Consider the following 12,141-nt stretch of genomic DNA (forward strand, 5'->3'; position numbering starts at 1 on the left):
TTCGACGGATGGCCGGGGTGACCTGAGGATTACGTTCAGGACAAACCCGCCTAGTGTCCCTACGCAGGTCCCTGAACCCTCACAAGCACCGCTGCCGGTGGCGCCCCCGGAAGAGATCGCTGGTCCCGCCCACGGGCGCCCAGTCATCTCTTTGTGATGGTCCCGCCAGTGGCACCCAAATTTTCAATAAAAGAGCAGTTTCCAACATCTCTGGGTGCCAAGAGAGCGTGTCTGGCGGTATGCGACGCTACCATGCCTCGTACCCGTCAGACACCTCTCCCCTCGCCAACAGGGGGCGTTGGTTGTGCGGACGCACACAGTGTGCCTCCCCACGCTCGCCCGTCCCCTCAGCGGATGCAGGTCGTGTGTCAGACCCAGACCCCTGCACGGACCACTCCCATGTCGTCCTGGGGCCCCTGCGTTCCGCTGCGCTGCCCCGCTCCGGGTACATCTGTGGTGCCGATGATCCCGCTTGTTCGGTCTCTGGAGGCCTGGCTAGCGCTTTCCAGACCGTCTCGCTGGCTCATTCGCACCATCAGACTCGGCTATAGTATTCAGTTCGCCCGGCGTCCCCCGAAGTTCAGGGGTGTCCACTTCACATCTATACCGAAGGAGGGCGCCCCGGTGCTTCAGGCGGAGATCGCTATTGGCGAAGGACGCGATAGAGCCGGTCCCTCCAGCCGATATGAAGTCCGGGTTCTACAGCCCGTACTTCATTGTACCCAAGAAAGGTGGCGGGTTACGGCCGATCTTGGACCTGCGTTACTTGAACCACTCCCTCCACAGGATGCCGTTCAGAATGCTAACGCAGAAACGCATCTTCAGGTGCATCCGTCCCCAAGATTGGTTCAACAAACAGGGTGGTCTACGCTCCCGCCGTTTGTCCCAACTCGCCCGCCATCTCCTCCTGTGGAGTCAGAAGCATCTGAGGTCCCTTCGTGCCATTCACATTCCGGGCCTGCTCAATCGTGCAGCCGACGAGCTGTCACGGTTGCCAGTGCTCCAAGGAGAGTGGCGACTCCACCCCCAGGTGGTCCAGCTGATTTGGAGTCACTTTGGGGCCGCACAGATTGATCTGTTTGCCGCCCACGACACGACCCACTGCCAGTTGTGTTATTCCCTGACCGAGGGGACCCTCGGCACGGATGCACTGGCACACAGCTGGCCCCGGGCTCTGCGCAAGTATGCGTTTCCCCCAGTGAGCCTTCTTGCACAGACACTGTGCAAGGTCAGGGAGGACGAGGAGCAACTCCTCTTGGTAGCTCCGTACTGGCCCAACAGGACGTGGTTCCCGGAACTAGGGCTCCTCGCGACAGCACCTCCTTGGCCCATTCCTCTGAGGCAGGACCTCCTAACTCAGAGACGGGGCACCCTATGGCACCCACGTCCAGACCTCTGGAAACTCCATGTCTGGTCCCTGGACGGGACGCGGAGGTTCTAGGTGACCTACCGCAAGCGGTAGTCGACACCATCGCTTCCGCCAGAGCCCCCTCTACGAGACGGCTATATGCGCTGAAGTGGAACCTGTTCGTCGATTGGTGTTCTTCTCGCCGAGAAGACCCCCGAAAGTGTTCGGTCGGATCTGTGCTATCTTTCCTTCAAGACGGGTTGGAGCGAAGGCTGTCTCCCTCCACCCTCAAGGTATATGTTGCCGCTATCGCCGCAAACCATGACCTCATTAATGGTGAGTCCTTAGGCAAGCACGATCTGATCGTCAGGTTCCTGAGGGGAGCGAGGAGACTAAATCCTCCTCGCCCCTCCTCTATACCCTCTTGGGACTTGACTCTGGTGCTGACCGCACTGCCGAGGGCACCCTTAGAGCCTTTACAGTCAGTAGAGCTTAAGATCTTGTCTCTAAAGACAATTTTCCTGATTGCATTGGCCTCAGTTAAGAGGGTAGGGGACCTGCAGGCATTTTCGGTCGACGAATCGTGCCTGGAATTCGGGCCGGGTGACTCTCAGGTGACCCTGAGACCCCGGTCTGGATACCTGCCCAAGGTTCCCACTACTCCCTTCCGGGACCAAGTGGTGAGCCTGCAAGCGCTGCCTTCGGAGGAGGCAGACCCAGCCCTGGCTTTTCTCTGTCCAGTTCGCGCTCTGCGCGTCTATGTTGACAGAACGCAAAGCTTTAGGACCTCAGAGCAGCTCTTCGTCTGTTACGGAGGACAGCAGAAGGGAAAGGCTGTCTCCAAGCAGAGGATGGCCCACTGGATAGTGGATGCCATCGTCTTGGCGGATGAGTCCCAAGACGTGCCCTGCCCGCTCGGGGTTAGAGCTCACTCCACCAGGGGTGTAGCTTCTTCCTGGGCATTGGCTCGTGGCGCCTCGCTGACAGACATTTGTAGAGCTGCGGGCTTGGCGACACCTAACACGTTCGCTAGGTTTTATAGCCTACGTATAGAACCGGTGGCTTCTCGTGTGCTCGCTTCCCATAGTCAGCTTCACTGAAGTGCCCGTTCTAAGTGTCGGCTTGCTGCGCCATTCCCTTCCCCATGGAACGGATACGTGCGCTTATTTTCTCCAGTCGAGTTCCCCAGGATTGGCGAACCCTGTTGAGTCCTCCGCACCCCTCGGCAGTCGGATGCTACGGAGCGTCCGACGCCAGGTCTGGCACTTGTATGCATTGGTGGAACTTGTGTCAGACTGGGTTCCGTATATTGTGACCCCTACGGCGGTCCCATACGTGTATTCTCCATGGTACAGCTCCCTACGGCGAGCTTGTGTCTTTCCCTTGGCAGAGTTCCTCTGCCGTCTCAGTACGGTGTCGTCCCCCGCCTGCATTAGGCCGGGGCCACCTCTGGGACTTCGTATGTTGAGCTGCCCACGGCCAGCCCATACGTATTCTTTCCACATGGTAACTCCCTCTGGGCATGATGTGGCTCCCGCAGCGTCCTTCGGGCATGCTTTCCCAGCGTTATCCAATCAGTCTGCTGAATGGGTCTTGCGGAACAGCAGTGTGACTCTCCCTGCGTGAGTCTCCCCGTCCGCATCAGAACGGGGTCTGAGGGGCTCTCGCTGGGCGCTGGTAGTGGTAGTAACTGTGGCGCTTTCCATAGGGATCCCAATTCGTCGGTAATACCGACGTACGTCGTAGTGACCGACTGAAAGGGAACGTCTCGGTTACGTATGGTAACCCTTGTTCCCTGAAGGAGGGAACGGAGACGTACGTCCCGTCGCCACAGTTCCTTCCATCACTGCATGGCCGAGTCACTAGTTCGGCTCCGAAGTGAAAAACGTCAGTGCGATGCTCTCGCTTCCTGTTTATACCCGCGGCGCGGGGCGGAGCGCGAGATGCAAATCTTGCACGGCAATTGTCCATTGGCCTGTTCTTTAGTTCTCGAGTTAGCTCTCTGAAGTGATCCCAATTCGTCGGTAATACCGACGTACGTCTCCGTTCCCTCCTTCAGTGAACGAGGGTTACCATACGAGACGTTCTTTCAAAATTATTACAAAATCTTGTCAACCCAAACCTTAACAATAATATGGTTATCTGATATAGGTATCTCAAATTGAAGATTTTTTGAAGAACAGTAAAATTTCATGAATTTGAGAAAGATGGAGCTTGAGTGGAAATCAGGAACATAAATGAACCAAAATACTAAAGAAAGTGACAAAAATGCAACACATATTTTCCATAATATTTCCACAGGTATTTTATGTTATCTTTGAAATATTTCATAATATTTTATTCTAAGTCTAGAATGGTTTATGATCTAGTTTTGAATTGGTTGAATTATTTGGACAAAATATTTTTATATGCTTCGGAAAACATAGCTCTCATTAAGGTAAAAACACCCCTGAAAGTCAGTTCCAATGGGCAAATGTTACCCCCTTAATAGAAAATGTCAGATTCTGGAATGAATGTTTATCCGATTTTAATCTAAATCTGTTCCTGTAGCGCAACTGGTAGAGCATGACGCTAGCAAGGTCATGGGTTTGACTCCCAGGGACCATGAACAGTTCAAGCATCCCCAAGAGGGAATTTTCCATTTGCATGAGCTACAAAGTCAAGTCAAGCCACCTTTATTTTTTATAGCACTTAAAGGAACGCACTGACTATTTGGGACTTTAGCTTATTCACCGTATCCCCCAGAGTTAGAGAAGTCCATACATGCATTCTCATCTCTGTGCGTGCCATAACTCTGTCTGACGCTCCCACCACTAGCCTAGCTTAGCACAAAGACTGGAGGTAAACGGCTCCATCTAGCCCACTGCTCAATAAGTGAAAAAATAACGCCAACATTTTCCTATTTACATGTTGCGATGTGTATAGTTACATCGTGTACTAAGACCGGCGGAAAATGAAAAGTTGCGATTTTCTAGACCGATATGGCTAGGAACTATTCTTTCATTCCTGCGTAGTAAAGGAACTTTGTGCCGGACCATGTGTGCAGCGGCGCAATGATATTACACAGCGTCTGAAAATAGGCTAACTTCCATCAACATAACCAATGTGACAATATGCTTGCACAGAGAGCGTGCTGGGGACTATTTTCAGGCGCTGTGTAATATCGTAATATCAACCCAAACTCCATCAGGGAACAGAAATGGAGTGTTCTCCTATGAGCAAAAAAAAAAAACTGCCATGGAAACGACTGTAAAAACAAGGGTTAAACCTCTGCATAAGACGTGCAGGATCACACTGACAGACCTCCACAAGTTCTCATCTCAATGATGAATATTCCATCCGCATGCTGAGCTTGACCACCATTCCACAACTCACCTCAGTTCCGGTCCAGGGCCTCTCGGTAAGACAGGCTACTGTCCTGCTGTTCGCCTGCCACTCGCTGGGCCTGGATCAGAGACCTTCCTGTATTGAAGTGAGGAGACGAGGAAGTCTTTGAAATGATGATTTTTATTCAATTATTATTTAGATTTTTTTACTCTCTCCCTCAGTTTCTCTTCAAGGACTGATATTTTATGAATAATTGCATTTTATGCTGGCACGTGCGCAGGAAGGGCATGACAGGACCCCTCCTTTTTTGTGATGTACCTTAATATCAAAGCACTTCTTTCTAAATTTGCTTCAAAGTAGTCTTTCTTCTTTTGGCAGCTCAATTTCTCCTCCTTTACCAAAGCTCATCATTATGTGTCCATCGTAACCCTTACAGTCTGGCCTTTCCCCTTGCAGTTTTCCCCAGAAATTCTTCTTCTTTCTGTGTTATTTATTTATTTGTGGGTTATATTAATATCTCTTATGTTGTTGGTGACCTTTGAGATTTCTGTGTTGGAAAGTTAGTGTTGTTATCAGGGACAACGCCCACTTGGCACACCTGCCATGAAGCTCCTGGCTGTTTAAAAACCCTTTTCAACCCAAGTGGCCAGAGATCCTCCAGCGGGACTGTCAGGCTAGGATGAGGATCTGATCTTCTGAGGGATGTTGATGGACTAGCCTTCTGAGTCTTCATCTTATTCTCTTTCCAAAGAATGACACACCGCTCTTTGAAGCCTTTATTACAGAATGGTTGCGTCACACACGCTGCAACTTCTCTACATTGGCTGTTATTCTCTAAGCTCTGCTGTGATTTATAGAAACACAGAAGAGGTGATATAAACAGGAGATTTTGTCAATCCCTTGCAGCAGTTTGTCAAAATGACACTAACAACTGTTTTTGTCAAAAGTACAGTCAAACCAAAAAAAATTCAGACACCAGATATAATTTTTTACTAGTGGATGCAGGACAATATAGTTAATTTATGTAAGTGGGGATAGCAAAATAAAGTAAACATATTACACCAAAAAAAATTTGTACAGTGGATTACCAGTAAAATTGATCAATTTGGGACCAAAAATATACAGACACTTTGACCTGATCATGTTTTGCATAAGTGTTTTTCTTTAATTGCTAATGCAATCTTTTACACCACAGACTGAACAAAATGAAGCATTGCTTGGTTGAGCTAAATTGGTATTATCTAATTGTGTACTTAAATTTAACAACTGACAGCTGATTGGTTGATTGTAATCCATTACATACCTTTCTATCCAAGTTATCTGACATTATCAAGATTCATTTGTTCTGACACAGTTTAACTCTGAGTTCTTGTCATATTTTATGACCATTTTCTAAACTATAGCGAATAAACTGTGATAATATGAGAAAATGTTGAAGGTGTCTGAATACATTTTGGTTTGACTGTATATGTGCAAAACATTATGTTCTTAGTGCTCCAAAGCACCAGAAAACACTTTATTTATTTGTTTGTTTGTTTGTTTGTATAGGTCTAGCAAAATAACCAAATAAAATTAAATAAAAAATAATTGTACATGGAGATTTACATCTCATGTCCCTAAAAAGTTTTTATTCATTTATTTAAAAAATCAAATCTAATAATAAATATTATCAATTAATTAGTACATAATATAATTAATAAATAAAAAATAAAATAAAGCCTACACGTTTTTTGACTCTTTTCCTTTAATCTAGTGCTTAATCTATAATTTAGTGGCAGATTTACTTAACCCTCTTTTGGCGTTAAAAACTACTGTCAGGATTTACTAAAGACATGCAGTGATAAAATAGCGTGGAAAAGGCATGGACACAGTAATTTTTGTGGCTTACCTTATTGCATATGTATTTGCAGGAGTTTCCCTTTCAGGTGCAAATTTATGGGAGGAGATTATTTAAATGAATCACGCAAGGTGATTTACTAACACTTGCGCTCGTAAATGTACTGGTTTGCACCCCAAAAAACACCAGACGTCTTAAACCAGACGCTAACTTGTACATTGTGTTGGTCATTATGTTAAAGGGTTAGTTCACCCAAAAATGAAAATTCTGTCATTAATTACTTACCCTCATGCCGTTCGACACCCGTAAGACCTCCGTTCATCTTCGGAACAGAAATGAAGATATTTTAGTTGAAATCTGATGGCTCTGAAAGGCCTCCATTGGCACAATGGCACTTTACACTCTTTACACTGGACTTTGTAACGATGTCTTTAATACCTTTTAAGGGTCTTGCCTAAAGATGTCGTTACAAAGTCCATCTCACTACAGTGGTTCTAAAATAACTTTATGAATCGGCGAGAATAGTTTTTGTGCGCCAAAAAAACCCTAAATAACGACTTACATAGTGATGACGATTTCAAAACAAGGCATCATGAAGCTTCGTTATTTAGGGTTTTTTTGCGCACAAAAACTATTCTCGCCGATTCATAAAGTTATTTTAGAACCACTGTAGTGAGATGGACTTTGTAACGACGTCTTTAGTACCTTTTAAGGGTCTTGAGAGTGTAAAGTGCCATTGTGCCAATGGAGGCCTTTCAGAGCCATCAGATTTCAACTAAAATATCTTCATTTCTGTTCCGAAGATGAACGGAGGTCTTACGGGTGTGAATTTTCATGTTTGGGTGAACTAACCCTTTAATGATCCAGGTGTGTCTGTGTGCTTTAATTTGTGCGTCATCAGTAGATCACGCGCAGAACTGTCCACTCCCATTTGTGCTTTTATGGAATTGCACTCTCACCCTAATTTGCCATGTTTAGTAAATCTGCCCCATAATCTACTGTTGTTATAAAATACTAAATGCTTCAATTTATGTCCTTTTAAGTTTGTTTACTCTTACATTCTTAAGGTATCGGCACCAAAGATGGTACGGCTGAAAAGGACAAAGATTTCAGAGGAAAGGCCCAGAAACAAGTCCAGTTTAACCCAGGTCAGACCACTGCTACCTGGAAGGTGCGCATCTTGTCGGACAGCCTGTACGAGCAGTCTGAGACCTTCCAGATTGTCCTGTCAGAGCCTGTCATGGGAGCACTGGAGTTCCCAGAGGCAGCAACGGTGGAAATTGTTGACCCCGGAGACGGTGAGCTCACAAAAAGACAAAGCATGGGATCCAGGTGCTGAGAATGGGTTAAGGTAGCAACAAAGATCAGTATGAGGCTTCAAAAGCCAGACTTTTTCAAACAAATTTCATCTTTAAACAAGCAATCTTAGACTTCAGCCAGTCATTAGACATGTTGATTTAACATGAACTATGTTTGGTCTAACATAGGTCATGTGTTTAGTCTTGGGTATTTAATCTAAGGACATTTTAACTGTTCAAAAGTTTGGGAATGGTAAGATTTTCTCTTATGCTCAACAAGTCTGCATATATATTTGATCAAAAATACAGTAAAAAGAGTAATATTGAGAAATATTGTGTATTGTCAGCCTTCAGTGTCACATCATCCTTGCAAAATCATTCTAATACATTGATTTGGTGCTCAAGATACATTTCTTATTATTATCCATGATGAAAACATTTGTGCTGCTCGTGATAAAAAAAAATTCTGGATTCTTTGATAAATAGAAAGTTCTAACAGTGTTTATTTGAAATATAATTTATTTTAACAATATAAAAGTCTTTATTTTTGTTCAATTTAATGTTCATGCTTTTTGGATCTTTAATTTATTGTTCATGCATTCTTGCTGAGTAAAATTATTCTTTTCTTTAAAAAATCTTACCCCAAAATATTGAACAGTAGTGTATATATTTGTGGATTTCTGATATCAGGCTGGCAAATCAAATGACAACATTAAAGTCAACTCAAAACAGCATTCACAACCTATTTTACTGCTGTAAGCTGAATTATTTCTGAGAGAAACAGAGGAAAGAATGTTGGACAGGACTTGATTTTATCAATTAGGAATTAATTGGATTTTTTCAGTGGTTGGAGGGGATGGGTTGAAAAAAAAAAAATAGTCAGGCAAAAAAGGAAAGTCTACACGGACTTTATCACCTACAACAATGAAATGCTCATAATTGTATTAAGTTAGTAAACCGGGTCAGTTTATGTTAGCTTTAATAGTACATTCAATTAATGAAATGAGGAATATTACATTTTATATTTTATTTGCTGAGTGAGTGTTACTTGAATGTAATGCAACAATTTGTGTATGAGACAAAGAATTTGACCAGGAAAAAGAAAAAATGTGGAGAAGGAGTATCGGTGGGGGCAGGCATCACAGCTGTCACCCCTCTGTACATTAATCATAGCATGATATCTCCAGGACATCTGAATAACATCCTGGTTCCTCCTCTTCAAAACAGAGCAGCCAAGCCTCTGATGGCAGGATCTACGGCTGGTTTAGCAGGAGCAGTCCCTTTGTTCTCTTATCTGACTGAATGAGCTTTATCCATAGAGCTTACATTTACACTGCGAATCTCACACCTGAAGTCCCTAAAATATCTTGTGCTCTTTCCTGCTATTACAAAAATTAACAAAATAGTCCTAGTATTTCTTTCTTTTTCTTTTTCTTTTTCTTTTTTTTTTTTTACATATAGTGTTACAGTGGTTGTTGTGGACATTTTAGGCCTATCATACGGCATAGTTAAGAGAATTTAAAGGCACAATATGTAAGATGTTTGGATTAAAATATCCAAAGACCACTAGACAAATTTTATAAATTTTGTTGACTCACATTATCCCAAAACGTTTACAAGAAAATAAGCAATTTTAACCAGGACACAGACTGTGTCCATGCATCGCCCATTAATAACATCATACCTGCGTACCCTTGATTTCCGTATGTATTTTGTAGAAACCATGGAAACACCAAAGACGCTTTAATATATTGTGTTTTTTATTTGACAGGTGAGCAACTGTTTGGATACATTCATCAACAAAAAACAAATCATTGTTAGAGCTCAACACAGTTAGTCTTATTGTTTAAATCTAATTTTCTTGATTTACCGCAAGTACCATATTTTCCAATGCCTAATATCGATCTAGCTTGTGCAACAAGTGTCTAGTAGCCGCCGAGGAATGCACAGAGCAGCATTATAACACACACAAATGTATCTAATGTGATATAACAGCGCTGCGTTACCACACATATGCATGACAGGAAGAAGCGGAAGCAGCCGTCTGTGGCATAATAAAAGCTCTGCGAAATCAAGGCATCAGCAAGCTACTTTGTTTTGAATAAGTGACCTCTAACTGCAAAAAATTACATATTGTGGCTTTAAGTATTTTACCCATACTGAATGTAGGCTCAAGGATGTACTTGTCCTCAACAGCTAAGAGACACGTCAGTGAAAAACAAGAAACAGTTGATTTGTGAGGAGAGCAATCTCATTTTCTAAAGTCAAAATAAAATAGAACTCCACAATAAATCAAGGTCGACACAACAGCCTGTCTACAGACACTCAAGTCTCAGTTAAGCTCAAGTGCTCAAAAAGAGCACAAGTAACCAATATCCTTCAAAAAATGTAATGTAGCCTTCTTGACAAGTTTGGGTAAGAAAATAGCACAATATATAGTACCTTCAATGCTATGTAGATATCAATATTGCTTCTTTTGTAGCAGAAATAAACTGCTGCAGAAGATATTTATATATAAGATACATTATTTAAATATTATTTAAATATTGAAATGTACATAATAATTATACACAGTACACACATATATATTATGTAAACACAAACTTTTATTTTGGATGCAATTAATCGCGATTAATCGATTGCCCATATAAACGGTCCATATAAATTTATATATATATATATATATAAAACAGCAAACGCTCATTCATCAAAGATCAAGTTCCCTTTCAGTCGGTCACGTTCGACGTACGTCGGAACTGACCGACGAATTGGGATCTGTCTTCAGAGACCAGTCTACTTTGAGCGTATTAGAAACGAGCCAATTGTATTGGCATGCGGTCCACGCACCGCCCCGCACCGCGGGTATAAACACGGAAGTGGAGTACCGCATATTGCTTTTTTAACTTCGGAGCCGAACGGTTTGCTGTATCAAGCTGTTTCTGCGAAGAGTGTTTAAACGAGTCTCGAGGAGGATCGCTCTCTTACCTGGGTGCTGGTGTGACGGCGCGAGTCAGCGAGCGGCCGCTGCAACATACACTTGTTCCTATGTTGGTTGGCTGGGCGTTTCCGTTCTTGAGTGCTCACATGCAGGCTTGCAATCGGACTGCTGTGAGCCGCGGTCATCTCCCTGAGCGCTTCAGCACTTCTAAAAGAGCATTTCCTTCTAAAAAGAGCAACACGGTTTGACCCTGCGTCTTTTTCAAGATGTCATTCAAACCGTGTGTTTCTGGATGCAGTTGTTTCCTGTCCTCATTTGACGGCCACGATCTCTCTCGCATATAAACATGTGAGATTGCGTTCGTGGGTGATCCGCGTTCTCCCAGGAGAACGTGGTCACGTCGGCGCGTTGTTCGGGCTCGAGCGTTCAGCGTGCCGTGTGCCGTCTGGCGCCGGCTGACAGCGGGGGTTGCCACGGCAACCCAGCGCGTCACTCGGTCCTCTGGTGTGACTGTGATACCTCAAACGGGGTTGAGTCCCATTGCTTATTCCCCGATCTAGTTCCTTTTCTGGTGCACCGGAAAAGGTCTACTTTGGCTAATAAGTCTTGGTGGCCTGAGGATTATAGTGGGGCTTCCCCGCCGGGTACATTCCCCGTGGGCCCCCACTCCTCTATTGCATCACAAGCATGCTGAGACTTTGTTCGTGGGTGGTTCATGTTCCCTTATGAGAACATGACCACGTCGGCGCTTTGTTCACCGTGCCTCTTCTTGGAGGCTTGAGTGTTCAGCGCGCCGTGTGCCGTCAAGTCGGACGGCCACGCTCATTGTCTCACATGCCTGCTGGTAGCTTACGGATGGGATTGCTGGTCCTTTTTTGAAAAAAGGGGGGACCTAGCGTTTCATTTGGGGCTCTGGCGGAGGACAGATGTCAATTGCTGCATCGGAGAGAGGGCTGTTATGCGCTGGAAATGATGATGCTGAGTTTCCCACTATAATAGTGTGCTCATGCTGAATCAGATTCAGAGTTGACAGCCATGCTTTCTGGGGTGGCTGCCCGGATGTGCATTGGAAAAACTTAGCAGTGTGGAACTATTTGGTGCCAAAATATGGAACGCCAAAAGGGCCATAATGGGCCTGCATGCAAGAGGGTAGTCCCGTCCCAGGGGTTATGCAGGAACTGCGTGTTGTGATGGACCTCGCCCTCCGGGTGACGGAAGTCACTGCACGCTCCCTGGGTCAGGCGATGTCCACACTAGTGGTCCAGAAAGCTGGGGCTAACCTGGCAGATATGCGTGAGCCCGACAAAGTTCGGTTCCTCAACGCCCCTGTCTGTCAGGCTGGCCTCTTCGGCGACGTCATCGAGAACTGTGCCCAGCAGTTCTTGGTGGCCCA

The 12,141-nt window shown here is 44.9% G+C and overlaps 1 protein-coding gene across 1 annotated transcript in view; it reads left to right on the top strand.

The window, feature by feature from the left end:
- Nucleotides 1–12,141, top strand: part of frem2b (FRAS1 related extracellular matrix 2b) — a 137,588-nt gene that overhangs the window by 50,382 nt on the left and 75,065 nt on the right. Inside the window, exon 4 of the mRNA XM_079823951.1 lies at nucleotides 7,580–7,810. Within this exon, the coding sequence (XP_079680077.1) occupies nucleotides 7,580–7,810 (231 nt within the window). The remainder of the gene's footprint in view (nucleotides 1–7,579; nucleotides 7,811–12,141) is intronic.

This window comes from Gobio gobio (genome assembly GCF_949357685.1).
Source record: "Gobio gobio genome assembly, chromosome: 8".
Taxonomy (NCBI): domain Eukaryota; kingdom Metazoa; phylum Chordata; class Actinopteri; order Cypriniformes; family Gobionidae; genus Gobio; species Gobio gobio.